The 27,944-nt window shown below is 46.2% G+C and overlaps 2 protein-coding genes across 3 annotated transcripts in view; one reads left to right on the top strand and one right to left on the bottom strand.

Annotated features, from left to right (window-relative positions):
- mlx (MAX dimerization protein MLX) overlaps positions 1 to 27,944 on the bottom strand; it is a 63,383-nt gene that overhangs the window by 650 nt on the left and 34,789 nt on the right. The window lies entirely within an intron of this gene.
- The window catches only part of plekhh3 (pleckstrin homology, MyTH4 and FERM domain containing H3), a 41,256-nt gene that overhangs the window by 10,386 nt on the left and 2,926 nt on the right, over positions 1 to 27,944 (top strand). Inside the window, exons 3-12 of one of the 2 annotated variants that reach the window (XM_080446029.1) lie at positions 8,229 to 8,323; positions 12,828 to 13,010; positions 14,813 to 14,970; positions 18,534 to 18,657; positions 19,379 to 19,676; positions 22,095 to 22,302; positions 22,544 to 22,671; positions 23,743 to 23,863; positions 24,761 to 25,249; positions 25,993 to 26,184. In XM_080446029.1, the coding sequence (XP_080302155.1) occupies positions 8,229 to 8,323; positions 12,828 to 13,010; positions 14,813 to 14,970; positions 18,534 to 18,657; positions 19,379 to 19,676; positions 22,095 to 22,302; positions 22,544 to 22,671; positions 23,743 to 23,863; positions 24,761 to 25,249; positions 25,993 to 26,184 (1,996 nt within the window). Of the gene's footprint in view, positions 1 to 8,228; positions 8,324 to 12,827; positions 13,011 to 14,812; positions 14,971 to 18,533; positions 18,658 to 19,378; positions 19,677 to 22,094; positions 22,303 to 22,543; positions 22,681 to 23,742; positions 23,864 to 24,760; positions 25,250 to 25,992; positions 26,185 to 27,944 lie in introns of both variants that reach the window. The other variant, XM_080446028.1, reaches the window with a different exon arrangement.

The following is a 27,944-nucleotide window of genomic DNA, read 5'->3' as shown; positions in this document are numbered from 1 at the left end:
GGCTAGGCGCGCGTGCACGTGTGTGTGCAAGCATGAGTGCATGTGCGCATGCAAATATTTGTCAGTGTGTGTGTGTGTCACCTACGCAGCAAAGTGTGGGAGGCCTCGGGGCATTCACATGGCTTGATTTACTACTGGTTTTGGAGGGAGTGTGTTAAAAGTCTGTGTGTAATCATCCACACTGAGTGGGGAGATTAGAGAGCAGCCTGCTCGGTCATTACCTGGCCTACAGCTGGACACACCCAGCTGTAGGTTGTGTGATGTAGTGAGTGGTGCCACTTGAAGTGCAGCTCTCGTTTAATCTGGACCTTTATTTGGCTACTGGGTTGAAGAGTCATTCATCATTAACTACAGTATGAGCTGGAATAATGACCGTGATATGATTATGATCAATTTAAGAATTCATGTTTGTCATAAATGGTAAATGGTACATGGTGCATTTATATACAATGTGCATTGCATTCACACACACATTCATCGAACTGAGAACCCTCCGTTTTTTTGGATGTTGTGTTTTCGTTTTCATGGACGTTTGTTTGTTTGATGTTAAATGTCTAATATGGACCACAATGGAAACAAGCTTCGGCTTTTTCGTGTACATCCATGTTGACGTCTTTGACTTTTTTAAAGGTATTCGTAAGGCTTTTGAAAGGTGTCAATAAAGTATTCTATTCTATAAGCGGCCGCTCTACCTCCTGAACTACTTCCGCCTCGTACTACTAGGCTAGGGTGACCAGACCCCCAAACTGGTACCCTAACCATATACAGTACTTTGTTGACCACGGTCCCCCAGGGGTCTGTACTTGGCTCCCTCTTTTTTTCCCCCCTCTACACCAAATCTCTTTGTTGAAAATAAATAGCCATCTACAAGCTCACAGTGTGTTGCGACCATAGAACTATATCTGGACTGGAGTAAGGACTCGACATCCCTGTCCACTTATTTCAATGAAGGTTCCAGCGCATACTGCCGGAAGTATCTTTGGGCCCATGAGTTTTATGACATGCTTCAAACATCCCTCCCGGTCCTGGGGGCTTGGTTGCGACCGGCTGTGAGCTTGTAGATCTGCTGTTTTCTCAGAGTGGTCGTCTATTTTTGCAAAATCGGCCAATTCTTTATGAAATTTGATTGTAATTTCTGAGCTCAGTTGACAGCCCTATTAGCACACCTAACTACTGCACCTTTCAACACCATGACCCAGATGGTGGTTAGTTAACAACAATGAGTGGGACAGAGCATGATAAATGGCTATGTAAGTATTGAATATGTAAGTGTAGAATATTATTACTATAGGTGAAAGTCTGGTCAATTTGTCGGTGACTCCCAGCTTGAAACTTGGACAATCCCAGATTCCCTGACAATCCGGGATGATTCAATGCATACAAGACTGCCTGAGGTTATGTTAATTAATGGTCAGCATTGGCTGGTTTTGTCTTATGGTCAATGGTCTTCTTCGCTGGTATTTACTGAGCCGGGGTGTGATAAGTGAAGGAGGCGTGTTGTGGCTTGATGTTCAACGTTATTTTGAACGTCCAGCAGTGTAAAGTTTCATTGAAAAATCTGAGTTATAGGGGTGTGTGTGTGTGTGTGTGTGTGTGTGTGTGTGTGTGTGTGTGTGTGTGTGTGTGTGTGTGTGTGTGTGTGTGTGTGTGTGTGTGTGTGTGTGTGTGTGTGTGTGTGTGTGTGTGTGTGTGTGTGTGTGTGTGTGTGTGTGTGTGTGTGTGTGTGTGTGTGTGTGTGTGTGTGTGTGTGTGTGTGTGCGCGTAGATGAGCTTGAACCTAGGCACACAGTCAAATCCTCATTATTAATTCAACTCTGAGGATGTGAAATTTGAGGATTTCACTGAGCAAAGTCGGCCTTATCATGTGTGACGTGTGTGTGAGAACGTATGGCACGTGTATAATATGTGTGAAGTTCTTAGACGCAAGCCCTCCGGTAATTGCCTGTCTGAGAGTGTCTGTCTGTCTGCCAGCAATAACAAACCATTTCCATTTACAATGTGTTCCAAGATATTGTTTTGACCCATTAAGACCTGAGGCCGATAATACAAATGCCTTCTAAAGCAGTGGTTCTCAAACTTTTTCGTGCCCCCAAATTGATATATATATATATATTTGTTCGCGGACCCCCCGATCTGAAAATGTTTTGTAACAGGGCAGGGACCCCTAGTACAGAAGATTTGTGTAAAAAAAAAATCAACATTATTCAATGTTTTGCAAGATTTTTCAAAAAGGTTCCAAAAATAGCAGATGAAGAAGCTTGCTTTTTGAACCACTGTTCAAAATCCTAAGAGTTAACTCATTCACTGCCACTGACGTAAAAAACGTAATTTGTCCCGTTTACCAATCCTGCCACTGACGTAAAAAACGTAATTTTTTTTTTTGAAAAAAAATAATTTTTTTTTTTTTTTTTTTTTTTAGTTTTTTTTTCAAATTTGACCCAAAGACCAAGGAGATATGATTGTTTAAAGATCTACACTCCCATCCACTTCCTTGTTAACTTAAAACTTAAAAATTCTGTATCTCGGCTCCTGAGTACTTTTTTTTTTTAATGAAAAATCTCTGGCAGTGGGCAAACGCGGCCAGCAATAATTGTGGCAGTGAATGAGTTAAAGAACACGAGTTAAAAAACACATGGTTTTAATGTGTTCATTTGCACTTCATTCAAATTCTTACGCTAAACTTGGTCCAGTTGTGTTGAGCTCCCTCCCATCAAAAGTTTTTCTAGCTGATAAATGCACTCTTACAGAGTAACAAACTGTGACTTCCTGCCCCCCCCCCCCTCTCAAAACACTTCCCCCCCCCCCCCCCCCCTCTCCTCTCTGCCTAGTCCAGAATTCCTTGGCAGTGGTCTTGAGTAAACAGCGTATTTTTAGCTGGGAGGTCATATAGGCCCACTCTTAATCACCACATTCCCATTTTCCCACCAGTCCAGTTTCAGCCAGAGGCCCATGCAGTGTGGAGGAGGGAGAGGGAGGGAGGGAGGGTGACTGGTAGCGCGAGGTGGATTTCCACAGAGAGACACTGTGTGTGATTAGTGCTATTACCTACTGTATGCCTTGTAATGACAGTTTCCTTAGAGACTGATCTTTATCCTCGAAGCAGTATCACGGGCAGAGGATTGGTGTGGCTTGCTCACTCGGTTGTTGTGTCTGATGAACTCTAGGCCAAATATAGATGGCTGTGGGCATTCGTGTCTAGAGGCCACAATGATGCTTGACAGTGGTCTAGCAGTTCTGGATGCATCAGATTGAACTCATTCCTGTGATACCTTTGTAGACTCGTCTGTGATTTCGTTGGCTTAAGCCATTAGACATACGGTACAGTTTCTGTCTGTGCTGCTGTTCACTGAAACCCATGAATGTGCAACGGGCAGGTTTACGATCTGGTGACCCTGGGACGCCACCAGTGTTTGCGATCTGGTGACCATGGGACATGGTCAGAGGCACGAGGACACGCTTTGCAAGCATGACATGTCTCTGCTCGGGGTTTTCACTGCGGTCAACCCAGCCCGGGAGCAAGGACACTGCCTTTCTAACTTTTAATTAGCGTCTCAGCGATTTGATTAGACCCTGGCTGAAATCAATTACTCATCGCTCCAGCAGCTCCAGCCACGGCCTAATCAACACTTTGTGATGCTCATACGCTGTGGACTTGACCATGCTGAGAGAAGCATAGCCCCGATGGAACTGCAGGCAAAATATTGTCCTCTTACCATAACTCTGTGTTTTGCTGAAGCCTATGTTCTATTCTTGCAGTAAAGGGATATGTAGCTTTTATATTCACATTTGCGTGAGAGTTGGAGTAATGAGGAGAAATGAAAGTGGACCACACACGCAAACGAGAAGTGGTGGTGAATATCGGTAATAGATGGGTATTGAGTAATGATCCTCTCACTCAGCCACGTGAACAGAGTATGTAGACAGTGCCTTGATGGCTTTACCAGGATACATTGTATAAACAGTCTCTCTTTCTCTCTCTCTTTGCTCTCTCCAGCAGATCTCCCTATCACTCATGCATAATACTGTACAGGGCTACTTGGTACACACACACACACACACACACACACACACACACACACACACACACACACACACGGTCATAATATATAGGCTTATGTATCCCCGAAAGCATTTCTTTAGTTATTTGGTGTGTGTATGTGTGCATGTACCAAGAAAAGTAACCTCTTATTAGACTCTATCTTGTTGTCATAAATTGCTGTTTGCTGGTGGTCTGTACAGTCACCCCTCCCCCCCCACACAGACACACACACTCACTTTATTTTATAAAGAATGACAAATACAGAAACGAATGCAAAAGTTGTGTGAACTTGTCCATGTGCTCCTTTTCACTTCTGTAAACAAAGAAGCCCAGTGGTATTTGCCCCTTTCCTCATGTTGAGCTTTCCTCTTTTGAACCCAAAGTACAAAACCAACCACCAACATTTCAAACACAAAAACTGTGTTCAATTTGAACCAGACTCCAAACCCCACAGCACAAAAGCAAGAAAAATACCAACATAATAATACCTGGCTTCCATTTTCAACACATCATTTGAAACTTGAGCAGTGTAACAGTAAAGTGATGTGATGACCCTCCCCCACTTTCCTTCAGCAGTAGGTGTTGTGGAGTCTGGTGAGGAAAGAGAGAGAGAGAGAGAGAGAGACAAGGTGCTGGTGTGGATCTGGGATCGGCACTCGTTCCACTCTCCATGCTGTCTAATCCCCGTGTCAAATTGTTTCCTGCACTCCACAGGAAGTCAGTACTCAAGGCCCCACCGTCAGGGCCTCTGCTGGGGCTTCTGGGAACGCGGGGGCAATAGCTTGGAAGAGGGGGGAGAGGGGGGGGGGGCATGGCTGCTGGACAGCTGTGGAGATCCCAGAGCTCTGTCTTGACAGTGTGCTCCAACATGTGGCTCCAGCTGTAGTAGAGGCTGAATCTACTGTAGTTTCTAAACTATTTTAACCACTTTTCAACCTGGCGTCCCTATTTTAGGCAGAAGTTAGATCTTTGTTTTTTTTCTCCAAAACTACTGTAGCAGATTTACAAGCTCACAATTTGTCACATTGTGAGCAATCCCTGACCCTGCAGATGTACTCCGGCTGCTGAGTGGAACTGGGACAAGCTTTCAGATATTTAGCCTCATTTTCACCACTCCACCTGAAGCATTTACATTTCATTGTGCTTGGTTGGGTGCTGGTCCCAAAGTAGGACGCACTTTAGTTGCCCCCCCCCACAAAAAAAACAACAACCACAATGTTAAGGGACACAAAAAAACCTACTTCCTCTCTTAAAGTTGATAGAATGGGGGCCTTTAATGTAGCAAGTCATGACTTTGATGTGGTGCTGCCTGTCTCCGGTCAGCCACAATGGTAGATTGTGTGTTAGACGTTAGCTCGGGCCGAGGCACACAGATGGTCTCGTCGATTCTATCTGGGGGCCCCCGTTTTAAAGTGAAGGTCAGGCTTGTTTGTACTATGAAAGGTCAACACTGGTGTTTGGGTCCATGCCTCTCCCTCCCCAGTCCCTCTCCCACCCTCTTTACTGAGCCTGGCTGAATGAGACCAAAGGAGATCTGATCAACCCTGCCAGAGCTGACTTTGAAGGTATTTCAGGTACCATGGCTAGGCCCAGACCATTTTAAGAGGTGAAAATCCCGAATCCTGTTTGTTCTGGCGGTATGGCCGCATGCCAGCGTTTCTTAGAAATCTGCTTGCGCAGCAGAGCCAAGAGGATGATTTTAAACTCTGAGAATATTCCTCCAAGTCGGACTGCCTTGCGCACCACCACATAGCCTACTCAATAGACTATAAAAATGAAACGTACCAGTTTTATGAGGCTGCCAGTTCAAGTCACGGACAGCATTGTTTTTATGCCCTTGAGCAAGGCCAAAACTAACTCGGGAGTCTCATAACTGGTTCGTATTGGCCTCTGAAGTTTGGATGCTGGCCCGAATGCAGACAAAAGCAAAAAAAGAAAAGAAAAAAGATCCTAGGCATTGAATATCAAGACCCTTGTCGTTCCCAGTGTGCACAAGGCTGTATTCTTCAGTTGTGGCTGAGTTTCCTATAGATCAGATCCCTTTCTGGGACTGACTGGATTGGACTTATCCATGTGAAGGCTCCATATAGGCCAGCTCTGTCTGTCAGCTTGCATGTCGAGGTTAAGTAAGCAGGGGTTATTAACAACCTCAAATAAGAGACGTCCTCACATTTCTCGGTTTATTTTAATGCCTTTAAATGGGATGCTTGAATGCATGGACGGCTGGGGGTTCTGTCAGACTGGCTGCCGAGGCGGGCGGGCAGGCTTAGTTATATAGCCAGACGGAGTATAATGTGACAGGTCCCTGACCTCCCTCTCGCTCTCCCTCCCTTTCCCACCCTGGGTTTATGATGATGCCTTGTACCAGTTGTACTCCTACAGAAAGACGGGTCTGCTATATAGAGTTTCACTCTGCGGGTGAGCGTTCGCTTAACCACATGAACCCTAGCGTCCCTCCCTATTCTGGGGCAAACATTCTGCGAAAATAGCTGATCTACAAGCGTGTTGTGAGCTTGTGCATTGTCCATTTTCGGCGAAGAGATTTGGTGTAGAGGGGAAAAAATAGGGGGCCTATTGTAGACCTCTCGGGCACTCGGGTCAACTAAATATATAGAGTTTAATTGGTTAAATTAGACTTGATACCAATCATCGCTGTAAGTAGAAGTGAATTTTATACAGAGTGTGAAGGTGAGGGGATGAAAGTGGAGAGAGACAGGAAATGGTAGGAAAGAGATGGGGAAGGGCAAAGCCACAGGCCTCAGGTCGGATTCGAAACCCGGGTCGGCTGTGCAAGGCCTGAGCCTTAACGGTATGCGATCTACCAGGTGAGCCACCACAACACCCCAATAGGGTAAATGATGTTCATGCAGGCATATAGTCTCTCTCTCTCTCTCTACACAATATTGATGCAGAAGCGATATCACAAGAGTCAACTAGATGAAGAACGGTATAGATCAGATAAGGTCAGAGCAGAAGGAGCATGGAAGAGGAAATGGTTTGGGCAGTCAGTGTAAGCCGAGTCAAAGCAGATAGGGCTATATTCGGACCCATTGATTGTTTCTGCCTTTCCGTAAGGAGGAGCCCTCCCGAATTATCAGATCAATAAGCGCATGAATCAGCCAGTGGAAGCGGTCGGTAACTATAGGTCACATATCCCGGGAGGCAAGAGAGGGCTAGCAAGTAGAAGTCATTTCCTCTCAGAGGAGCAGAGCGAAGGAGGGAGGAGGCTTGTCGCCCATACCTCACAATGCTTGTTAGGCGCAGGAAATGGAGAAAATAAACGAGTAATTAGATAAATAAATGAGAAGAGATAAACCTTCTAAGCAATGTAATGGGCTGGAAATGGGCCTTGGCCAGAGATAACACGTCCTTAGGTTGTCCACAGCCTTGCTTGACCAGATGTTGAAGAGCCTCTCCATGGCTTTGTGTGTGTGGTTGTAGCTGCTGTGACAGTGAGGCACTTTAGAGAGAGAGAGAGCAAGAGAGAGAGCAGCATTTTCCACTGGGATTTACAGATGTTTTTGATGTTGGTTTATGGTTTTAAGTATCCAAGGCTGTATGTGTGTGTCTGTGTGTCTGACCTTTTGAACTCTCCGTCTCCCTCTGACCGGTGTGAATCGACTGGCTGGGAGTCAGAGCGGCGTCGCTCCTGTCACGTTTATTTTCAGTGCCATGGTTGGCCTGCCAGCCAAAGTGATAAAAGAGAGACAAGCTGCCCACAGTGGCGTGGTATGTGTGTGTGTGAGCGCTTGCGTGCTGCTAGGGAGGGAAAGTAGGAACACGCAAGAGATGAGATATTCATGGCACTTCAGCCGGATTTATACTTTGTTGCGTTTCGGTGTTGCTCACCGAAAATAGCCGATATGCAAGCTCACAACGGGTCGCAGCGCGACGCGTTGTGAGCTTGTAGATCGGCTATTTTTGGTGAGCGACACAGTGCGCGACGAAGTATATCGAGTCATTTCAAGTTTCTTCTAGTTGCCCCCCCTCCCCCCCTATATCTCTAACCGAGGGTGTTGGAGGGGTGTTCTGCAGTTGGCACGGAAACATAAGAGGGGGGACTCACCCCGTCTCTGGGCCAATTGGCTATCATATGGGAGGGATTGCTCATGTTGAGGGGGACGGGACGCTCCTGGGGGTTATTTACATTCTGTCTCTTTCTCTCTCTCTGTCTCACACACACACACAGGCACACCGTGTCAGAAGTTCCTGACGAGATGAAGAGTCTGATCATTGAGAAGAACAAGATGGGCCAGGAGGAAGACCCTGAGCTACTGGTCAAAGGTCAGTCATGATGCCAGCCTGCTCATTATTCAGTATCATTACATTCTGTTTACTGCAATGTTTTGTTGTATTTTTGATTGGTTGACACAGATACAATCAGTCATTGTAGTTATGAGCTATAGCATAACTCATTCATGTTTATTTAGATTGGAGCGATTACAGTATATGTCCCACGATCTCACTGTGTGCTACTGTACTGTACTATACCCAACACCTGTGGTCCACATGTGGTCCACAGCTGATTTAACTTTTTTTTTACATGCCATGTAATGAAGACAACCAGCATTGGCAAACCTATCGCGTGTGTGTGTAATGCTTTTGAGGAATGACCTCATAGGCTATTCCTGTGTGATTTTAAAAATATATATTTTTAGCAGTAAAATGCCAGCACTTGGATAAGTTACATCTTGTTTGGGATGGCGGCAGTCTGATCGGCTAATTCTGACAGCAGTTACCATGCATCCTTGGCTAGCTGCCCCCCCAAAGCCCCCACGTTCCCCATCCCTGGCCTCCTGCCCTCTGTCCCTGTTCTGCTGTCTGGGCGGGTAGGGGTGGTAGGGGCATAGGGGGGCCGCATTCCGTCCTAGGACAGCGTAGACTTCCCCAAGGCCCAGAACGAGATGATCATCTTGTTTTTTCTACACCGCAAGATCCTGAGACCCTGATGGGGTTCAGGATTTTGCTGTGTACTCTTCCCTTACACCATCGCTCAGCTACAGCAACAGCAATTCCAGTTGCTTCATGTCAGCAGAAAACCCCCTCCCTGTTTTCTCTCCTTGCACTGAGCCCTCCTGTGCAGGAATGCGTTTTCAAAAGCATCTCCATTAAGGCCATCCCTTGTTTGGTGTGGCTTTTCAGTGGGACATCCTGAGGCTACCAAGGGCACCAATGTCACCTTGTTGTGTAAAATAGGCCACCAACATTGCAGAGAGAGGGACCATAGCAATGAATCGATGATGCAGTTATAGAAATACATGCTGACTCTGCTATTGTATTGACATGATTATTGATGCATTGTTGAATTGAACGGCTCGTCTCATATCTAGATGCTCTGGTGCCTCTAATAAGTTATACTCCCAGTTCCGGCTACTGGGCTGTGTCTGCCTGGTTCTGTTTGGCCACTTTTACTGGACAAAGTTTGACTTGAAAATGTGTTTCTCTGCCTTTTTTCAAATCAAAACATTCTCAGTGTTCTTTTTATTTTATTTTTGCATGCAAAGGTCGCATTAGTGAGGTTTCAGTATAGTAGAACATACTGTATAATGTGTAGTTGAAACCTCAATTTGACGTTTCACTATTGCTGACCAATTTACAACATACGCTGTCACGAATAATCCATAATAAGTGTATAGTACAAAAAATTGCAAACTGCAATTTCATCTTCTCCATGAACACAATTTGATGGGGTCATGCCATAGTTCATGTTATCCTTGAGTGCCTTGATAATTAACCGACATAATGCACGCATTAAATTCCATTAAACAAGCATTTAACCCATTAAAACCGGGAAAGCATCCGTTTCATTTTAGATTTTAGCGTTGGCTATTAATAGCAGACATACAAGCTCACAGCACGTCACTTTGTGCCACGCTGCGAGCTTGTACATCTACTATTGTTTAACATTTTTGAAAAATCTTTAATAATTTTGAATTACGATAAAGTTTCAGAACTACTGATTTTAGAAGGCATTTGTAGAATCGGCCTCAGTCTTTAATGGGTTAATGCCGATGGAGTATAAAGTATAAATCAGGTAAAAGAGGGCAGAAAGTCAGAGGTGGCAGTGAGGAGATAGGAGAGGACAGAGAGACAGAGAACCTCTCAGTGTTTGCTCAGTCTGTGTTTGTGGGGGGGGGGGGCATTGGAGGTCAGAGGTCACAAATGAAACAAATTAAGGGTGAGCCGTGGCCCCCAGGGGAGACATTAGCGGGGCCACAGAGATGGGATCCAGATGGAGGACCATGGGAGGGGTTGCACAGGGGGTCCCTGGACTCCGCTGTTGGGGCCCCCCCTCTCCCTCTCGTCCTCCTCTTCCTTATCTCCTTATGCATGAAGCTCCCAAAATGAGCAGCTGCAGGACATCCTGTGTTATAGCGACAGAGGTGTTGAGGTAGCACTCGCAAGCCCCTGTCTCTCTCACAGCCTGCCTGTCTACCCCCCCCCCCCCCCCCCTCCACCCCACCCGCCACCCTCTTGCACAGCCAGTCTGTCAACAAGCCCACAGCCTGATGTGCCTCATAGGTTTTATTTATCCATTTCATGTTGGGAGTTTTTTTTATGTTGCGTGCCTCTGATGTGGTGCTGAGTACCTCCACGGTCTCTGCTCTGGGCTATATTGGGTGGGTTTATGGTGGGTTCAAGCCTGCCACTTATATCATATAGAGGCATTCTCAAACAGGAAACCCAGTCCACTACACTGTACACCAGTTCTTAATTTGGGAGGGAACGTAGGCGGCTGTAGCTTTGCAAGTGAAGCTGCCTGAGAAAACCACTTTGAGGCCAAAAAAAAAAAGAAAGAAAGAAAGAATTGGGGGGGTGGCAAATAGGAGAGAAATTGTGAGATGAAAGTGAATCGGGGAAAGAAAGAGGGGGCCGAGGAAGAGGGATGTTGGGAAAATGAGCACTGGCTGACAGGTGGCACGCAGCTTGCTAACCACACAGGAAGCCGTGATGCAGGCGTGGCGTCAGAGGGGTAGGTAGCCCATGGTGCATGGTCTGATTTGCTCCTGCACAGCAGCGCACGAGTATGCATAGAACTATGCATGTTTGCAATGTGGACTGTACACCAGTGTTGATTTCGTCGACTAAAACTATGACGACAAAATGTTCGTCGACTACCTTTTTCACTGACGAAAACTAAATATAAACTAAGCTATGATGACTAAAACTAAGACTAAATATATTGACAATTTCGTCAACAAATGAAACCTAGACTAACATGTTAGGGAGGGACTAGTGGAGAAAAGATCCAGTAGGACTAAAAGACAACTCATTTTATGATTGGTTGCGCTCAGGTGTTGCGCTCTGAAAATAGCCGATCTCCAAGCTCAGAACGCGTCGCAGTGCAACGCGTTGTGAGCTTGTAGATCGGCTATTTTCAGCATGCAACCAAGTGTAAAATCAGCCATTACGACGCCATCAAGGCACCGCCAAAATAAATTTAGTCGACTAAATCAAATGTAGATTTAGTCGACTGTAATCTTATGATATTTAGTCAACTAAAACTAGACTAACAGTGAAACATCTCAGATGATGACTAAAATATGACTAAAACTGAATCAAAATTTGCTGTCAAAATCAACACTACTGCACACTCACAGGCACACATAACCCTCCACTACTGGAGAGCTGCCAGTGTATAACGCTGTCCTGCACCCACCCACACCCCCAGCCTGGCTCTCTAGGCCCAGGTGGCCTCTGCTAGCCTCTCCGTCAGTCCTCAGGCTGAACTCTGACCCTTTCCCCAGGATTGGGCTCCACTCCCCCTTTTATACTTCATCATCCAACCCCACTTCCTCTCCTCATACCCCTCTCTTGCCCTCTGGGCGATGTCTGGCCAGAGTGCTGCCAAAATTGCTTTATTTATCTTGTGTGTGATTAAATATTTATTAGGAACAAATTTGGCAAACACTTGAAGCTGAAGGGTGGAAGGAGGGTGTTGCAGTTTTACCCCCTAGGGCCCTTGCGAGCTCAGCAAGAGCTACAGTATGCTGAATAAGGCCGTGGGAGGCCATATATGTCTTACTGGGGCTATGGAAGTACTGTGGGAACAGGCATCAGAGATACTGTACTAAGTCGGTCTCTCTTATCCCTCTGAGAGCTAATAAAAATGATTTCTTGCAACCTCTCTCTTTCTATATCTGTATTTCTCTCTCTTTCTCTCTCTCTCTCTCTCTCTCGCTCTCTCAACCTCTAAAGTGGTAATTACGCTGGTTGCGTGCAGGCCTTAATGTTTTTGCCTTGATATATATGCCATTAGCTGACAGTATTTTTAACTTGCTCCCATGTTATAGAGATAATTAAGGTCTTATGTGATTTATGTTTAGCCCAGTCTAATTAACTCCACTACTAACACCAACCGACGTTATGGACAATTACATGCAATAGGAATTACTCTTAGTTCAGACATACTGTAGTTAGTAGATTCTGAGCTACATGTTGCATTTCCACTGTATCCCTCCTTCCCTAGATGTCAGTTCATTTCCATATGGGTGGGGGTTGTCACATGATTTAATGCAACATCAAGTTAATTTAGAGACTTTTTACTTTTCTTTTACTTTTACTTTTCTGTGATAGACATTTCACTTGATTCTATTATCCTGCTGATGTAGATTCAACCTAACCAGACATACTGTAGCTTAAAAAAAAATCCTTATTTATAAACAAAATAATATTTCCAGCTAATGTGCAACTTAAGCCTTCAGTCATTGTTAGCCAAGTCGCTACAATGGCATTTTGAGATCATTTGATTGATTGATCCGTGTGTGTGTTTGTGTTGTTTTCATAGGATGGCTATTTAGGGAGGTGCGTGGCAGCTGGATCAAGCAGCGGCGCTACTGGTTTGCGCTTACCCAGGATTCTCTGGACTACTACACTGGACCAGAGAAAGGAGCCCGCAGACTTGGTACCCTGGTTCTCACCAACCTCTGCTCTGTCATCTGGCCAGACAAACAAACCTACAAAGAGACGGGTGAGCGAGACACATACAGTACACACTTCAGCAATCTGACATGATCGATTCACGCCCACTCATCATTGCCCGTAATCTCTGTTTAGATTCCAGGAAGGCCGAAGTTAGTTTCCTATATTCATGCGGTGTTGGGGGTTCAAACAATTTGAAATGGCCCAGGGAAGTATCTCAGTTTCTTTTTCGTGAGGTTGTTGGCTTGCGATGACCACAAGCAAATCCCCTTTCCCTTCCCGTGAGCACTGTAACTCTGACTAAGTTTGGGGAAGCCCCAGTCGCTTTCGGTCCAGAATGTGGCTTAAGGTTGGTCTGGAAACCTCACATTTGGAATAATCAGCATGACCATCTCCCTTTCCATCTTGGGAGATGAGAGGAACAAGAGACAGAGAGAGAGAGAACAAAGATTAAAGTATATTGTTGTGTATGGGCAAAGACATGGGAATGACTGGCTCTTTGTGTCTCTCTATTACTGGCCTCTCTCTATGCCTGTCTGTCTGTCCGTCTGTCTGTCTGTCTGTCTATCAGTCAGGGGAAGGGATTATGTCGCGCTGTCTTCAGCCAAACCATTTAAAATGTCCCCAAATACAAACCCCAAACCCAAACATAGCACTTACTAACTCAATATGCCCGGGGACTTTCCTGGATAGGAGGAGTGTACTTTCAACAGTGGCTTTGTCACAGGCTTTCATGGGCCATTTCACCACTGAACACGTGTGTTCCTCTTTAAACCACCAAGAAATCTGTCACAGACGAATGGCATGAAACGTACTTACTTCCTCTCAATATGTCTCGGGGTTACCGTGGAATATTAGTTCCCTTCCAGGGTTGCATTCTTAACCTCGCTGTCCTTTAGCGGCCCAGTTTTGACAGAGTGCTAAATGGATTTGGAATGGGTTGGTGGCTTGACCACCATGGCTGTATCTCAACCCCAAACACTCTGCAGCCTCACTTTGCATTTGAACTTAACCAAGAAGCTAAACAAAGACAGCATTGGTGCCAAGTCACGTAGCAGGAAAGGCTGATAATAACGGTCGGGGCTGCAGATCTGTCCTGGCTGCCTGGGGTATGTCTAATACTTCCTCTGCACAAGGGGGAAGCGTGACTTTTCCTTACTTTTATTGCAGGTCGTCCGAGGGTAGACTCACCGAGGGGCTTTAACACTTGTGTCCTAACTCATCTGTCGAATGACTTTTCTTGTTTGGTTTTGGCGTGGTCTGAGGCTCCTCCCTGGTTGAACTTTGCCCTTCAGTGAAACTTAGAGAGGAAGTCGCGGGGGAAAGGGGAGTCATGCCAGACAATGGTGGGTGTCAAGACCATACCACTGGGACAGGGTTCCCTGTTTACCTTAAAATCGCACAGTCGTGAGTCATTCTCCACCAAACCAAGTCTACATGCAGGTTTGTTTTTCTCCACGTGCATCTGTTTTTCAGGATGACCTCACAATCTAGCTCATTTAAACTTTTTTTATATTTGTAACCTCATTAGGAATTTGTGTCTGGGTAGAGAGTCGGTAGAGCTCTCGCCTTTAGACCACAAGGTCATGGGTTAGATCCCGGGCACTGCCAACTCAGCGTATGAGTAGCACGGCTTGGGTGCGGTAAGTCGTGCGGTAAATACGAGTGAGGGAGCTGATGGTAGGTGTGGCGCTCCACCTCAACAATTCATCTCGCAGGGGTCTCTAGCGCATTGTACCGGGGACAGACTCCCGCGTGTTATCTGCTGATACAGACAATAAGCCACTCCAGACCTACTTATCATTAGGATTTACGATATTCATGGGTTTATTTTGTGTCTGTCTCTCACAGGTTACTGGAGCATCACGGTGTATGGGCGTAAGCACTGCTACAGGCTGTACACCAAGCACTTCAATGAGGCTGTGCACTGGGCCTGTGCCATCCAGAAAGTCGTCGATACCAAAGCCCCAGTGGAGACACCGACACAGCTCCTGATCCGAGACATCGAGGTGCGTGAGATCTTCTCTCTTTCTCTCATGCACACACACTCACACACGGCTGCTGCCAAACTGCCCCATTGCAAGGGTCACAAAACACAGGCAACAGTTCTAGTTAACGCCCCCCACCCCACTCTATAACCATGGAAACCACACGGGGCACATGGCCGGGAGTCCAAAGTTTCCTCTGTGTACCACGTCTTTGTCTGTTGGGTTACCTCATGTTATTCCACTGTACTGGGGCCCATAATAACTGCAGTTGAACTGCTAAACCTGCCCTGGGCTATTTTAAGTAGCAGCTCATTTTCAGGTACAGAACACATTGCTAGCCAAGAAATGACTTAGTATGTGTATGTGTGTGAGAGAATGTGTGATTTGACCATAAAAGAAAACAACCCAGAAAACGGACATGACCATCCCATTGCCATCATAAATATCTGGGTTTGGTTGGTAACTGAATTTTAAGAGCACTTTTGAAATACTCTCCACTCTACAATAACCATGAATTTAGTGCTTTTTCACTTGTTGGTCGAGTAAAGGAATGTATTTATTTACAACACTGATAAAAAGCATGGAGTCATTATTTTATAACTGTAGCGCTTCCATCGCTATTTATCACTTTAATTCCATTATTGGCAAAAACATTTACACATGAAGCAAGTGTAAAAAACCTTTTGGGGACAATCTTTTATTGAAAATAGCCTATACGGGGATGCATGTGCCGCAACTACATCAGGCTTTTCTCTGTCTTCCAATTATCAACCCGTCCTTTTCAGCTCGCTGGGAGGCTTTAGTTGCTCCATATCGCCACAGCTTGTACAGTTGAATTTATCTTGATGCTGTATCAACATGAAGTTTCTGTGGCTATGAAGTCCCTTGGCTAAACGGATACGCACCTTTGAAAGTCAACAATGGTAGTTGTGTCAAACAAAGTCCATGTACTCCTGGTACCAGGGTGTGCTTTGCATTAACGGACAGGCACATATCGTTGTTGTCACGCAGAAACCTTGTATCTCTATATATCATCTTTTTATGTTTTTTCATAAATTACTGCCAGTGGTTCTCAAGCCTTTTTGGCCTCAGTCCCCCCTTTCCTTGATTTCTGAATCCAAGTATCCCCTTTACCTGACTCCAACATTTTGCTTAAAAATCTGCAACAGTGGGGGCTGAAAGCTGAGTGGTTAGGGCGCGTACCATATACAGTAGGCTCTGATCCTGACAAGTCCCCAGTTCCACTCCCAGGCCAGGCGGACGATTTGCTGTCTCTCCCCTATTCTCTCTCCTTCTCCAAGGCCAGACTTTAGAATTGAAAGTAGCTGTAGCCCATGTACTGATCTGACTAGGCCTATGTGTATTATATCATTGCTGTTGGGTGGACATGTCAAAAATATTTCACATTGTCTTTGTTAATACTTTTCATTGGTTAAATATTAACCGATTTGAACCTGGCAACCTAGGCGAAAATGTCAAAATAATTGACAATACGTGAAAAAATAGCAGATCTACAAGCTCACAATGCATCGCAACGTGCTGTGAGCTTGCAGATCTGCTATTCTTGCTACTTTTGTGAAACACTATCACATGATAAAGTATAAAATAGGCCATTCGTTTACAAAACAAAAACATAATAAGATGATACGGAGATTCAAGGCTTTTCTGCCTGACAGCGAGGATATAAATGTGCAATAGGTTTTTGCTGGATGTATGATCACACTGTCAATGCTATGTCAGTTTGGTGACAAGGGATCACCATATTTTTAGAGCAGGGGTTGCTAGCGCACACGGTGTGAAGGAATGCCATTGAGCAGACTGATGACTTGTCTTCCATCACTCTGCCTCTGGGGTGGAGAGAGGGGGCATTTTGGCAGATCAGTAGCAGGGCCTCAAACCAGCAGGGCCAGATAAGCACTCCTCTGCTTGGCCTCCAGGCTCCATAATCTCCCAGCGAGAGTCTCTAATCTCAAACGGAGTGTTTAATCTGCCTGTCTCCGTCTGCCCCCGTGCGCTGTGTGCCACGAAGGGGAAGAGAGGGGCCCCCGTTCAAAACGCTCCTCGGTCACGCTCTCTGCGTTTTCTCCACAAAGTCTCACTGTCGCTTCCTTTCTGCCTCTGTCTGACTGTATCTCTGTCTCACACGCACACCTCATGCACACCTTTCCCTGATTTTTTCTTGGTTGCACACACTGTGTTGCGCACCAAAAAAGGGCGATCTACAAGCTCACATTGCGTTGCAATTTTCACCGGCATGTACCTAAGTATAAATAAGGCTTTACTTAACATAGCCTAGGACTTTTCCCTCATCAGTGTGAGATTAGAACAAAGGATAACTGGGGCAGAACAATGAGAGAGAGAAGAGAGAGTGGGACTTTGTGTAAAGGACTGCCCGCTTATCTTTTGAGTGTGGATGCGTGTCTCTGTCACACACGCAGGAGAGAGAGCAGAGATTGCAGCTTTTGCCACCCATGATCCAGAGATCCGTGGCCATACGTGAAGATTAGAGAAGTAGGAAGGAAGGCGAGAGAAAGGGGTTAAGTGCCAGTTTTATCTCCCATCCGCTGCCCAAATGAGTTTGTACACTATCTGAACATGCATGTGACATTGTAGACATGGTATGGAGACGGCGCTTTAGGACTAAGAATTGCACTGCCTGTCTACAATGTTGATACCTGCTACTGTATATTGTATGTGAAAGTGTCGATAGACTATTTTCGTAATATTAAAAAAAGCGTGAACATTGTGAACAATTTGGATTCATTTAAAAAATAAATAAAGTTGATCGATTTGGGGGTCCTTGACATGAAAACGTTCTATTGTAGTAATTGTAAGTAATGCGTGTGTACACCGGCTACACCCACATCCCACGGTGTGGTGTTGTGTTTTTGCCTGGCTCCACGTGGCCCACAGAGCAGCACGTCTCCATTCCCTGCGGTTCAAACAGACACGCCGATCTGTCACCAGCGTGCACCAAACACTTCAGAAGAATGTGTCAACTTTGTCCCACAAAGGAGGGGGAACCAATGCTTGTGTTTTAGCCAGAGAGGAGGAAGGTGGGGGGGGGGCGTGGGGATGGGGGGGGAGAGGGGTGGTGAGAGCAGTGGCAACATTACTAATGGCTAACAGGTGCTGGAGGCCAGTAGTGTAGATTGTAGAAGCAGTCTTTGCAGCCCCGAAGGCATCTGCAGGGAGTTGTACGTATACCCACAGGAGCGGTGCAGTGGAGCAGCACACACAAACACAAGCACATAACATACACGTGCACACTAAACTCTTTGACACCGGCGCGTAAAATATAATGTGTCAGTCATGCTGGTGTGCTTTGTTGGGTCATCACTTGACCTTCCCGCTTCTTTGAAAGTTGCCAGTGCGCGATCCTGCTCGAAGTTGACCCGACTCACCCCCTGGTGTGCACACACAAACACACACGCACACGCGTGCGCGCAAGCTAGCCTGCTCAGTCACTCTTTGCTCAGGCGGGGCTTGAGACATCTTAAAGGCGTTTCGACAGTTTCTGTTTTTTTTCTCCCTCTCTTCTGTTGATGTTATTTCTACCATTCTTCCCTCGTGTCTCCTTTCAGGACAACAAGTTCAACCCTGAAGTGGTGGAACACGTCTACCAGCACAACCCCATCTTAAAGTACACCCAGAGCCCTCTTTATGCTCCTCTGCTCCCCTTCCCCTACGGCAGCCTGGAGCACACATGTAAGTACTCCATCTGAACCACGTCACATACTCTCATGTCAAGTTTATGAGGAGTGGTGCCTGACAGGGCGCCGTGGTGGCTCGGCCAGGAAGAACAATCGAGGCGCGCTAGCTGTCCTGTCTTTCCGCATAGAAATGGTAAAAGCATAGAATGGACTTTTTCTGTTCATAGCGGCACTGTTCTTCTGAGTCAAACGCGGAACAGGAAGTAATCAATCCGTGTTTGTTTGATGAGGAATTGTTCTGAATGCCCCGCGGGTCATTGTATCCGTAGCAATAAGCATCACTGGGTTCCCCAGCAAAGTCAGCAAAATGTCCATCCTGTATTAACCCATTAAAACCGGGAACGCATCTGTGTAACCACCTAAACCATTATTTTATACTTTGGCTATTCAAACATAGCAGATATACAAGCTCATAGCGTGGCACCGAGTGCAGCGCTATGAGCTTTTTTTCCATCAGAAAACTGCCTCAGAGTTAAGCAATAAAATGCCTTAAACAAACACACACACAATGTGGACAAAAATAAAAATAAAATTAGTCAAAATAGTCATACTAAACTAAATATAATGCAGTACAAATATACTGCTAAACTGAATAGGAAAATGTTTATATTATTATTAATATTATTTTTTTATGTTTTATTGAGTGACGTACAGAGATAATCAAGAGAAATGCGGTGATATTTTGGTGATGATTCCATCCCGTCCCGTCCCCTCAGACCACAGCGGGAAGGGCTACGGCACGGTGCGCGAGGAGGCCGTGAGGCTCTTCAACTGCCTGCAGCAGCTGGAGTCTGCGCGGGTGCCCGTCCCCATCATCCAAGGTGTGCTGCAGACGTGCCTGGACCTGCGGCCGCTCCGGGACGAGGTCTACTGTCAGCTGGTGAAGCAGACCAGCTGCACGCCCGCCCCACACACGGCCGCGCACCTGCGCTACTGGCAGCTCCTCACGTGCATGAGCTGCACCTTCGTACCGGGGCCCGCCGTGCTCAAGTACCTGCGCTTCCACCTGAAGAGGTGAGACCGACGCCCAATGCGTTGCAGGATGCAAGTGTATCGCTATGTTAAAGTGTGTGTGTGGGGAGTTGACCCATTCAATCCGGGAACGCCGCTGTGTCACTTTAGTTTTCTTTGTCTATTTTTGAAAAAAATGTGAAAAAATGTCTTTGAATATATACTATATACATTTTTAACTCAAATCTTTGCTTCCGGGGGGCCCTGGAACAAAATATTTTGAGATATGTGGGGGGTGGGGGCTGATGAGGTGAAAGGCTGTGAGCGACCCACAGATGTACAGCAATAGTCTATAGTAGTAGCGCTGACAAGTGTCCAGACACGGGGCGGAACGCTGGCGCCGTCCCTCCTACCCACCAGTTTAGATATAGTAGCGTGATATTCCCTCGCTTTGTCAGAGCGCACTGCCCCAGACAGATCCAGTGTTATAGCACTGGATTTGCAGCTCCGAATTAGCCTTCCTCGTGTCCGGCATGTTAATCTGAGTTATATTAGCAGTGCTAATCTTCCTCCCGGGCCGGGAGCCTCTCTCCAGCACAATGTCATAAAACACCCACTATAGGTTTCTATCTATACGTAGCCTGCTGCAACCCTCCTGATTTCGTGTATAAAGGGGCGTGTGTATAAAGCCGGCGAGAGACGGCGCCTGATCCCATTGGTTCACCGATCTGTCCGTCAACCCCCGCCCCGTTAACACAACATTACGAGCGACGCCCACTGCACTCTGGTTGGTTGGGAAATGAAACACTTCCTCATACCCAGTACAGGCTATAGTTGGGCCAGGCTTTTATTTTTTAGCAAAACTAAGCAATAAAAGCCTGGAGATCGAGGCTAATCTATACGTGTCTGTACTCCGGATCGCCCATGAACTAATGGAACATGTTGTAATATAGCATGCACTCCTTGGAACCTGCTGCCTGTGCATTTGACATCTCTTCCCCCCCCCGACACTCTTTTGCCCTCTCTGTCTCTCTCTCTCTCTGTGGTTTAGTGTTGGAGCGGGGCACAGTTCAGGGTAGGAGCTGGGCACGATGCCCAGAAACCCACCCCTCCAGCCTGCCCCACACCACCCCCTCAGTGCCCTGAGAAACCCCCAGGGAATGTCCACAGTCAGAGAGAGGCAGAGAGAGAGGCATGGCCAGCAATGCAGAGGGAGCATGGGGAAGGAAGAGTGAAGGGAGAATATGGAGGAAAAAAAGATGGGGAGGGGGTGTGTTTGGGGGCGAGAGTGGAGTTGGATGAAGTGAAGAGAGTGGGAGGGTGGGGGCTTTCACAAAGTCTCAGTGGAACATTCCTAATTATGTTTCGTCAGGACAAAAGCCACCCTGTGGCCAGTCATACATAAGAGTCAGACAGAGGAGGGAATGACAGGCTCTCTCTCTCTCTCTCTCTCTTTCTTTCTCTCTCTAGTCCGACAGAGGAGGGAATGACAGGCTCTCTCTCTCTAGTCCGACAAAGGAGGGAATGACAGTCTCTCTCTCTCTTTCTCTCTCTTCTCTCTCTCTCTCTCTCTCTCTCTCTCTCTCTCTCTCTCTCTCTCTCTCTCTCTCTCTCTCTCTCTCTCTCTCTCTCTCTCTCTCTCTCTCTCTCTCTCTCTCTCTCTCTGACAGACGAGGGAATGACAGTCTCTCTCTCTCTGTGTTCACTGCTCTGTTTATTTTGGGAACAACAGTGCAGTATAATTGTTTCCTTCCTATTTTTCCCCCCTCCATGTTTATACTGGGTTTAACTCGTAGCTCCGTCAGGTTGGGTTTCACACCTCGCACACTCTGCAAGGTGTCAGAGACTTCGGGCCCCATTCAGATTGTATTATGCACTCTTTTTGTGAGACGTGCACACACACACATACACACATGCATATGCACACCCTCCTTTTTGTCCATTCCACTGGGAGGAAGTAACGGGTCACTCTGGTTCACGTGAGCGGAAACACCTTTTCCTGTTTCGTGCGCTGTCCAAAATCAAACATGTTTTCTTTTGGCTTTCTACTTTTTCTTTGAAGGATTGAGAGACGCTGAGCCCTTTTTTAAGTCCCCTAAGAGCTAAAGTGAGAACATTTGTCATTCCTCGCCTCATTGACTTGCTCACATCGCCAGCCCAAAGCAAATAAAGAACTCTGTCCGATCAAAAGGATGACGCAAAGCCTATAATCACAGCATAACATTTTACAGACTTTTGATCAGTACGGGCATCGGCGACGCAAACGGGTTTTGCTTTTTTAAGTATGGCACATTTTCATCTTGGCTGGCGCAGGTGTGTTGGCCTTAAGCAAGGATGCACAGCACACACGTGTGTGCAGATGCGTTAGACGCATGCACATGCACAACCACACATGCACAGGGCACACGCACACACTTTCTCTCTCTCTACGTCTAGAGCTCGGTACTCAGTTCTCACTGCAGTGTGTCGTGTTCCTTGCAGGGTCCAGTGCCAGAGCCCTGAGTCTGAGATGGATAACTATGCGTCATTCATCGGCGAGGCCCTGGAGAAGACCAAGTGTCGGGAATGCGTGCCGTCCTGGGACGAGATCCACATGCTGATGGGCAGACAGGAGATGCTGTGCACTGTGCACTATCCAGGGCCCGGCTCCTGCCAACTCTACATTAGCTCCCACACTACTGCCAATGAGGTTAGGACAAAACCTTCTGACACTAGTACCTTCAGATAAACACTTATTTATTTTAGAAAACTTTTAGAAAACAAGCCCAAAATATGGACGCCGGGTTGAAAGTGTTTTCAGAGCTCAAGGTATTACGTCATACTTACTACCTGGCAGATGAGAGTAAGATGGCGTCTCACAGACAGCCCCAACCATCCATTTTATAACCACCTCTCTTTTTGTCTCCCTAACCCTGTCTTCCTCCTACCAGGTGGTTCGGAGGATGCAGGAGAAGCTGGGTCTGCAGGAGAGCAAGAACACGTTTGCTTTGTATGAACAGAATGCACTGTGGGAGCATCCGGTGGCGGGCGGCGCCCTCGTGGCGGACATCCTGACCAGGTTTGAAAAGTAAATGTCACTCTCCGACCCTATAAAATATAACACGGCAAGGATCCAAGAGGGTTTTATTTGTCAGTCATACGGGTACAAGCAGCATAATGTTGGCATGTTCCGCAAAGACTGCTAACAAAACCAATGCAATATAACATCAAGATACTGGATGTAATAACAATAACGAGAAGAAAAAAAGGACAATAGAATAGGTATAAAAAAAAACACTATGCAGATACATAAAAATTAAAATAAAGAAGTAAAATAGTACAGGTAAAACCATGACGAACACGCAGTGTAGCTGCCCAGATGCAGAAAAACGTCTACGTCTTCGACAGTGCTAGGAATCCCAACTATCTGTCGTTAGTGGGAAGAATGTCACCAGAGTGGTTGATTGTGTTTTTATCTTCCTCCCAAAGTTCAAACTCCCATGCCAGGTTAGCCAGGATAGGTTAGGTCTTTTTTTCTTTTCTTCCGTTAGTCAAACATTGGCACCCTGCTGGGAAACTGGACTTGTGTCACCGTTGTCTATCAGCAGCAGTCGCACGTCGCTGCCGCATAGTCAAGGTGACGCTGATGTCATTTGATTGTGAAAGGCAAAGGCGATAAGGGCCTCTAGCTGGAATGAAAGAGATCAGTGTTTTTCTAAGAGGTGTGTGTGTCTGCGTCCTCACAGCGCTGAGTGACAGGGCAAACATGAAACTCAGCAAGCTGCCTCGTTACTCATCGGCCATGTAACACATAGCGATGACGTACTGTCAGGAGGTTATTTATACTCCTTCGTACAACCGACTGTAGTATAAATTAAGCTTTTACTGTGTATATTTGACATTAGTACAGTATCTCAGTGGTTCTCTAAGTGGGGGTTCCTTGAGGGGGACCCTTAAAAGTCTGTAACTCTTGAGAGTGTACAAATGGAGCCAAATGGACCCTTACGGGTCGATTTGGTTCCATTTGTACACTCTGAGTTATTGGGGGGGGGGGCTTGAAATGCAAACGTTTTTAGAACCACTGAATATCTAACCCTTAGTGGTTAGATACTGGTATCTAACCCTTTGTGTGTCTCATTCTGACTTCCAGTTCCTCCAACAAAGAGTCAGAGCCCAGCTCCCAGTGGAAACTCTGCTTCAAGCTCTACTGTCTGCTGGACGCTGACGGCATATCTGTGGACAGCATCGAGTACTTCTTCCTCTTTGAACAGGTAATGAGGCAGAACACGGCTCCTCTGTCTCTGCGGATGGAGAGACGGAGGTCTCGCAGCACAAGCGGCTGCTCCAGTGCCGATAATACGTTTTAATTTAACGGCCAATGCCGCCAATGACTCAGTCCTCGTATTTCATTGCGTTGCGTGTTTTTTTTTTTTGTGTTTTTTCCACACTTAACAATGATTAAAGTCTTATGGGCCATAATTGTAATAAAACACAATGCTTTAAAAGCGTGACTAAGAGCACTGGTTGTTGCAGTGCAGAGGTACAAGAGGCCGCCAGCAATGGGTTCATTAGACCTTTTTTTTCTTCTTTTTTTTAACTGAGGACTCCCATAAAAGAGTTATGGGACGGTGTTAAACAGGGCGGGGGAGGATGTATGGAGGCTATTACTGACAGACTGTGCTTTATTTCATTCTCTTCTCTCTCTCTCTCTCTCTACTTCCCTGTCTTTTCTGTCCTTCTCGCCTCGTCTTGTGTGTTTGTGTGTGTGTGTGTGTGTGTACTTCTATTACTATACTCACGAGGGTATAAAAGTATAGTATAACTGAGAAATAGACATTGTGAGGTCAAGTTTCTCCTGGTCCTCAGAACAAAGAAATGTGTTTTATGGTTAAAAAAGATTCAGATATTCAAAAGATTCAGGTTAGGATTAGGCATGTAGAGGTTAGGTTTACAGGTTGGGGTTTGAGTTATACCTGATTTATACTAATGGTTGCACGCCGGTATCATGCACCGAAAGTAGTCGAATCTATCGAATCTGGCTATTTTCAACGTCAGGGTCAGGGTTAAAAACGCCCCCAAAATGTACAATTGCATTCATAAAATTGCTGTCCTAAAATATTGATGTCCTCACAAGTGTATAGTAATACAAATGTGTGTGTGTGCTACAGTGTCATGAGATGGTGGTGCGTGGCCAGCTGCCCGCCTGTGAAGAGGACCTCCAGGCCTTGGCTGCCCTGAGGCTGCAGTCTGTGATCGGGGACTTCGGCACCCACTCCCCCTGCCCGCCGCTGGACGAGCTCTTCCCCAGCGACATGGTGGAAGCCCGGGTCCTCATGTCCCTCTCCGCGCCTCAGGCCCTGCCCCCGTGCCAAGTGGCGGCGAACGGCTGCCCGGCGACGCAGCGCTTCCCCACCGGCCTGCTGGCGGGGACGCTGTGGAGCCACACGGCCACGGCGGCTCACAAGCAGAAGGTGGAGCAGGACTTGCGGCTGCGCAGCCGGCTGAAGGAGGAGGGGGCGGCCATTTTGAGTGCCATCGTGGAGCGATGGAAAGGCCTGGGCGGCTACAGCCGTAGGGACAGCATGGCGGCCTACCTCACCATCGCACGGCAGTGGTCGGGGTTCGGGTGCACGCTCTACGAGGTGGACTTCTACATTGTGAGTATTAACCACTTGAGCCCTATTTCCATAGCCTGACACTCAGCCTGAATTTTCATTTCGTTTCACTCCATTATTCAGTCTGAAAGCCCTCTCAATGCAGCGGAGTTCTGAGATGGGGGCGTGGCCAAAGTGGGACTCCACTATGAACCAACGCGATTGGTTCATACTGGATTGTCCCGATCCCGATTCGTCGTACAGATTTTCAACCGAGAAACACCCGCCTTCGAAAGCGTCACCAGACCCTGAATGCTAGGCAAAGGATTCAGGGGGTGGAGCCAGGCTACTATTTCCAAGTATTTAAAAGAATTGGCACACTTTCTTCAATAATAGCAGATCTACAAGCTCACATCGCGATGCATTGTGAGCTTGTAGATTTTCACCTGTAATAATATGTCCCAAATACAGACATCAGGGATAAAGTCATATTGTGTAATTTAATCGATGAAACAATTTATTTTTGTTACCATCTTCAACTGGTATATTTTTGCGCAATAACCAATAACAATTCTCTAAACACTATTAAACACTATTTTATATTATTTTTGTGACTTTGACAATGGTCAAAGGCACCATCAAGGTCAATGTCCAGTACAAAATCAGCCTTATGTAAGGAACTGAAAGATATAGAGCAAGAAATGTTGGTACGGTTTGTAACCCCAGTGTATACCGTATTTAATTTATTCTGCATTCGGACAATTTGAGATTGACAAACGAATGCTTCTGTTCTCCCGACCCTCCAGAGTTCGACGGGGAGTTTTTCCCAGAAGCTGTGGCTGGGGGTAGCTGCTACGTCTGTGTCTCTGTACCGGCAGGGAGAGGCCGAGGCCCTCGAGTCTTTCCCTTACGGCCAGATCTGCTCTTACGGTGTCTCTGACAGCAACACCTTCAAGATCACAGCCGGAGATCGCGATCTGCTGTTTGAAACTACCAAGGTACATAGTGGTTTAACCACACCATAACTTCCCTTTTCTGGGCAATAGGCGAACATTCGGCACAAACAGAACATCTACAAGCTTGAGCTTATAGATCAGCTATTTTCAGTGAATAGATTTGATGTAGACACCGGTCAACTAAGTAATTGTCACCTGTTTCACCATATGAATGGAATCGCTACATTACATCCTGTTCCATGATCACAGAGCACAGAAGCAACAGATAAAGGTGATCAACAAATAATTTGAGCTTATAGCACGCCCAGTTAGCTGTCCAACTCAAGGTACTGAAATTATTTGCTTTAAGTTATGCAACTTTGACGATACAAGTGAGATTAGAGTATAATAGAGGCTCAAGGACGAACCAGAGGTGACTGCAGGGTTCCAGCAAAATGATTGATATTTAAGAACCAAATGGTCTGTAACCCAGAGAGTGTACAAATGGAACCAAGTGGACCCGTAACGGTCCATTTGTACTCTCTCAGAGTTATGGGGGTCCGTGACCTAATGCATACCAAACTGGGGGGTCCTTTAAAGAAGGTTGAGAGTCATTGCACTATAAGGTGAGGTCACTCTGCATTGAGTGTAGTGTAGTGAGCTGCGTGGCCTGGAGGCCTTATCACCACACTGACTTCTGCACAGTCACTGAAAGAGGCACGCTGTCTGCTGGTGATATTTCACCCCCAGCTCTGTGACCCACTTTAAAAACACTCATTAATTTGGTCTAAAAAAGAGAGCACACAACCTGTGCTGCTCTCCTAACCGACCTTAACCACCAAGCATCTCACTTCCTGGCATTAAATGGCAACTGGGGGTGAGTTTTATTGCAGTGGTAGGATTAGAATATCAGCCAAAACATTTCTCAGAAACCCGGATATTCTTCCAAACAGACTTTTTTTCAGAGGAGAACAAATCATCCCTTTCACTGGGCAGATTTGCTTGCATCGTCCCACGTGGAACAAAAATCCCTCTGTGATCTCTGGCTGGCACAAAAGTAGCTTTTATTTATTTATGGGTGCAGACGGACAGGCCAATTGAGGGGCAACGCAGAAAGGCACCCAGCTTTGACCACTAGTGAAAATAGGCAATCTACAACGCATTGCATCGTGACACATGGAGAGCATATCTATCTTTTCTATTCTTGAAAATTCTGGACAATGACATCTAGGGACTCTTAAGATTGAAAGTGGTTAATGAACTTATGGACTCGCATAGCTCGGCCGGGGAGGGGGGTGAAGGGAAGGTTAGCTGTAGATATAATGTTACAAATGAAGAGTAGCTGAGGGTTGAAGCTTGGGGTGAGGTTTTAACTACAATATACTCACAAAAGAAAATATTTAAAAAAAGATATGCACATCCCACTGTCATGCTTTATTAAAAAAAAACTAAAAAACAATTGAAGTAGTCAGAGGAAGAGCCTGTGTTGCTCAAAATGTCACTGCATTAACAAAAGTCCTCTTAATGGGATCTATTTTGTGTGCAGAACATTCTGCTCTATTTTAACGAGCTTCTACTCACTCATGTTTAGGTGAGCGTTAGTGGGATTCGTGCAGTGATAACCTTTACAGACTGTGTTGTTCTCTCGGGGTCTGGTGGTGTGAACACGTGGGCAGAGACTCCACAGGCTAGTGCAGGGATAGCGTGGTGGTGTGCTGTCGTGCAGCAGCCATGACGGATAAACACATTAAATGGTTTGCAATGGACCCTCCTTGATTTACAAAACAAGCACAATAGCATAGTAACCACGCTAATGTAGACAT

This window comes from Gymnoscopelus braueri (genome assembly GCF_963280865.1).
Source record: "Gymnoscopelus braueri genome assembly, chromosome: 13".
Lineage (NCBI taxonomy): Eukaryota > Metazoa > Chordata > Actinopteri > Myctophiformes > Myctophidae > Gymnoscopelus > Gymnoscopelus braueri.
This window is presented reverse-complemented; position numbering and strand designations above follow the sequence as displayed.